At 44.9% G+C, this 3,380-nt stretch overlaps 1 protein-coding gene across 3 annotated transcripts; it reads right to left on the reverse strand.

The window, feature by feature from the left end:
* LOC109173864 (formin-like protein 1) lies at positions 1 to 3,380 on the reverse strand. 3 transcript variants are annotated; one of them, XM_019323199.1, is made up of 5 exons: positions 3,327 to 3,380; positions 2,026 to 3,246; positions 1,705 to 1,910; positions 1,216 to 1,460; positions 1 to 1,140 (listed from the first exon to the last, which is right to left on the reverse strand). In XM_019323199.1, exons 2-5 carry the CDS (start codon positions 3,237 to 3,239, stop codon positions 334 to 336), a joined length of 2,472 nt encoding a protein of 823 aa, XP_019178744.1. In that variant the 5' UTR covers positions 3,240 to 3,246; positions 3,327 to 3,380; the 3' UTR covers positions 1 to 333. The 3 variants fall into 3 exon arrangements, with proteins under 3 accessions (XP_019178744.1, XP_019178742.1, XP_019178743.1); XM_019323197.1 differs by having other exon boundaries at positions 2,026 to 3,277; positions 3,316 to 3,380; XM_019323198.1 differs by having other exon boundaries at positions 2,026 to 3,281; positions 3,316 to 3,377.

Below are 3,380 nucleotides of genomic sequence, written 5' to 3' on the forward strand. Positions count from 1 at the left end.
TTTGGGTATCAACCTGAAATTTATAACTGCATATGCCCAATAATGTGCAGTAGTCAATCTTGCATTCCTTCTTCAGCCTGCATATGTTCTGAAATCTAAACAGATCATCATCCTACCTCTTAAACCTAATTTGATTCCTTGTTTTTTCCATACAATCTGCAAGTAAAATCTTCTCTATATACATCTACTTTGACAATTATTTCCAAAATCTTTTTTACATGATATATCTATAATACATACAAAAAAAAAATGGTACCTATAAAGTGTGTTGGCAGACTCATTCTCAGGCAAGCTCCTAGTTGGATAAGGGAAATTTTTTAGGGTTTTCTCGTGCTAAGAGCTATCATCAGAGGAGTTGAGCTGCGGTCTCCCGGGGAATCCTCCACCACCAGTAACAACTGGATGCAGCATGGGATTTACTGGAACTGGAAACTTATGTGCTGAACTCACTATTGTTCTCTCATTTATCATTCCGACTTCATTACACACACGATCGAGAATCACTAGGAAGTCCCTCACCACCATGAAGATTCTGAAGGGGTGTGCCTCTTCTTTGGCTGAATTCCCATGGAAGTACTCGGTTATCTCCTTGACTAGAGAAATAGCTACACTTTGTTGCGCTTGGAGCCTTATAATCTCCTCCTCTGCCATTTTCGTAAACCTGTTCATTGATTCGGAAAACTTGTGGGTGCTACTTTCGTTCAATACCTTAGCTTCATTCAGCTGTACAACCTCTGCAATGTTAGAAATCCCCTTTGAGAGCTTTAAGACATCGCTGTGGAGGACTTCTGAGTCCATGGTAGCAGCTTTCTTCACGTTTTTTAGCTCTGAACTGAGGCTGGAGACAACTTCGAGGCCAAGCCTCCGGTGCTTTGCATCATCATTTAAAGCTGTCTTTTCGTTTTGGTTTGCTGTAGCAAGACGGGCACCTTCACTTCTTATTATCTCCTGAACAACAAAATGCAAGAGAGTTGTCTTCCCATCAGCCCCCTTGACATCAACGAGCTTGAGGAGAGTATCGAGCTTGAACGCATGTGCATCTCCGCGATTTGTCCCAATATTCATGCGGTTCCCAGTCTTCAGAACGGCCTCCAGAAGCTTTAAGAACATCCTGCAGCTCCTCAACTCTTCGCATGCAGCCTTGCGAATAGGAAACAACGATTAGATTCCCGCAAGGACATCAAATCAATACTAGTGTAATACAATCATATTTACCTCAAGAGTTTCAAGTGACTTTTTGAGGTAGTTGATCTCGGTGTCAAAATTCGAAATGTAGAGCATTGCATCTATTCTTTTGAACGCAAAAGGTATGTCTAGCACTGCCTTAAGAAATTTCTCAGCCGGCCCAAGTTTGAATGGCGAATCATCTGTGTATTCTTTAAGCTTACGCTCATCCTCTTTAGATGGAGCCATTTTCATCAAGCTCTCAAGAAGTTCAGTCCCAAGGGCATCAACATTGCCTGAGTAAACGAGCACTATTTGTTATCACTTTCAACTTTCAAGTAAAATATCATACATAAACTAATGGTAACATTGAAATCACACACATTTCCTTCCATTAGTCTATATTCACCTTATCTTTTACCATTTGATATAGAAGGTAATGAATGAAATTATAACACATTAAAACAAGTCGAAGAGATATTTGACTTGCATAAGAAACAAAATCTACCAATTGAAAATTCAAGAACTCAAATTGCATACCTTCTAAAAGAGCTTCACATACTTCCTCAATGGTGACATTTAGCGCCCTCAACAAAATTGCAATGTTCTGTGACTTCTTCGGATCAAGAACCCTGTTTTCTTGGCTGGCTGAAGAAAGAGCTCGGCGTTGGGTTGTTTCCTTTGGATTTGAACTTGAATTTGGAGCATTTGCAACAAAGAGTGTCTCAATCATCTCCTCATTCACCCTGTAAACGATCCAGTTCAATATCAATTGCCAAGCATAAACATAATTTAAGTAAAACAGGGAATCTAAATTCCTAATGGCAATAAAACATCAGTAGGAGTTCCAAAGTATCATACTTAAATGAGCTTGATTTCAGTTGATCCCACACGGTTTCGCGAGCTGAACTTGCTCTAACTTTATCCCAATGCAATGGTTTCAATTTCGGTTTCAGTATCTCCTCATTCTTCTCTACACTCTCAGTAGTACAGCCTTCAACATTCTGTGCATTACACTCTGAATTAGGAGGCAACTGCATTGGAGAAATCAATGGTGGACTCTCCATTTCAATGGGTCTTAGAGTCACTAGAGCTGGGGGTTCAGATACTAGTTTTTGAGGCTTAATGCTAGGAGTCTTTGGAGTTTCCAACTGTTTACTTGGAGGAGGAGGAGGAGGAGGAGGAGGAGGAGGAGGCGGTGGAGGTGGAGGTGCACGAGCTCGAAGAGTAGTAGGGGGTACTGGTGGCGGCGGAGGGAATGGTGGAGCAAAAATTGGGATACTCTGCCGCACATAATTGCTGGCTCTCGCCGGAGATTCCGTCCCAAAGCTGTTTCTAGCCGGGGACTCCGTACCGGCGATGGTAATTCTCAAAGGAGATTCCAAATGCGTACTCGTCATTCTCGCTGGAGACTCCATATAATGGTTGCTGATTCCACGAAGACGCGACTTTATGCTCTGATCCCAAATGCCCGAAGTTCCAGGAGACGAATCTGGGCTTCTTCTCGAACCCCTCTCCGGCGAGGATGAGCTAGCTGGCGAAGGTGACTCAGATTCTCTCGCATACACCCAATGTGCCACGTAGACCGGCGGCGGCGGCGGAGGAGGAAGAGGAGCAGTCTGAATAGCAGCCGATTCAGGTGACTTGGACCTTGAGCTATTGGGGCTCAAACTCACCGGCGGGGAAATGCTCAGAGACACTGACTTCTTGGGCGGGCCCGAACCCGAACCTGAGCTCGACGAAGAGAAAGAAGAAGATGATGAGCCGGACGGTTCGAAATTGTCGACCTCGACGGCGGAGAACGCCCTCCTGGAAGCCGATCCAGTTCCGATCGAGCTCTCTCTATCTCCCAATGACCCTTTCGGAGAATAAAACACGTCATCTTCTTCGTCCGCTTCGGAACCAAGCTCCGTAGTCCCGTAATTGCGCTCAAAGCTCTCCCCGTGAAGCGGCGCTAACGGGCGGAGCTCCGGAGACTCCATTTTCAGCGACGTTCCCGAGCTCGTGGAGATACTGCTAACACGAGGGTTTTGCGGATTGTGCGAATCGATTCCTCCTCCATGTGAATTGACCATAGTGCCCAAGTACAGAAACTCGGAGCTAGGTCGAGACGGCATCTGTAGCTTCGGAATGCGGCGATTCCCGCCACTCCCCCCATTATTGCAGTAACTTAATCGGGTACTGTAATCGGATCTATGCGTTTTCGAGTCACTGGA

Source organism: Ipomoea nil, unplaced genomic scaffold (assembly GCF_001879475.1).
Source record: "Ipomoea nil cultivar Tokyo-kokei standard unplaced genomic scaffold, Asagao_1.1 scaffold0482, whole genome shotgun sequence".
Taxonomy (NCBI): domain Eukaryota; kingdom Viridiplantae; phylum Streptophyta; class Magnoliopsida; order Solanales; family Convolvulaceae; genus Ipomoea; species Ipomoea nil.

Bases quoted from the DNA above. Each gene is read 5' to 3' on its own strand.
- LOC109173864 (XM_019323197.1), bottom strand. The intron at 1,461-1,704 runs GTATGCAATTTG...TCGTTTACTCAG, and splicing joins ATGTGAAGCTCTTTTAGAAG to GCAATGTTGATGCCCTTGGG. The intron at 1,141-1,215 runs GTAAATATGATT...CCTATTCGCAAG, and splicing joins AGTCACTTGAAACTCTTGAG to GCTGCATGCGAAGAGTTGAG.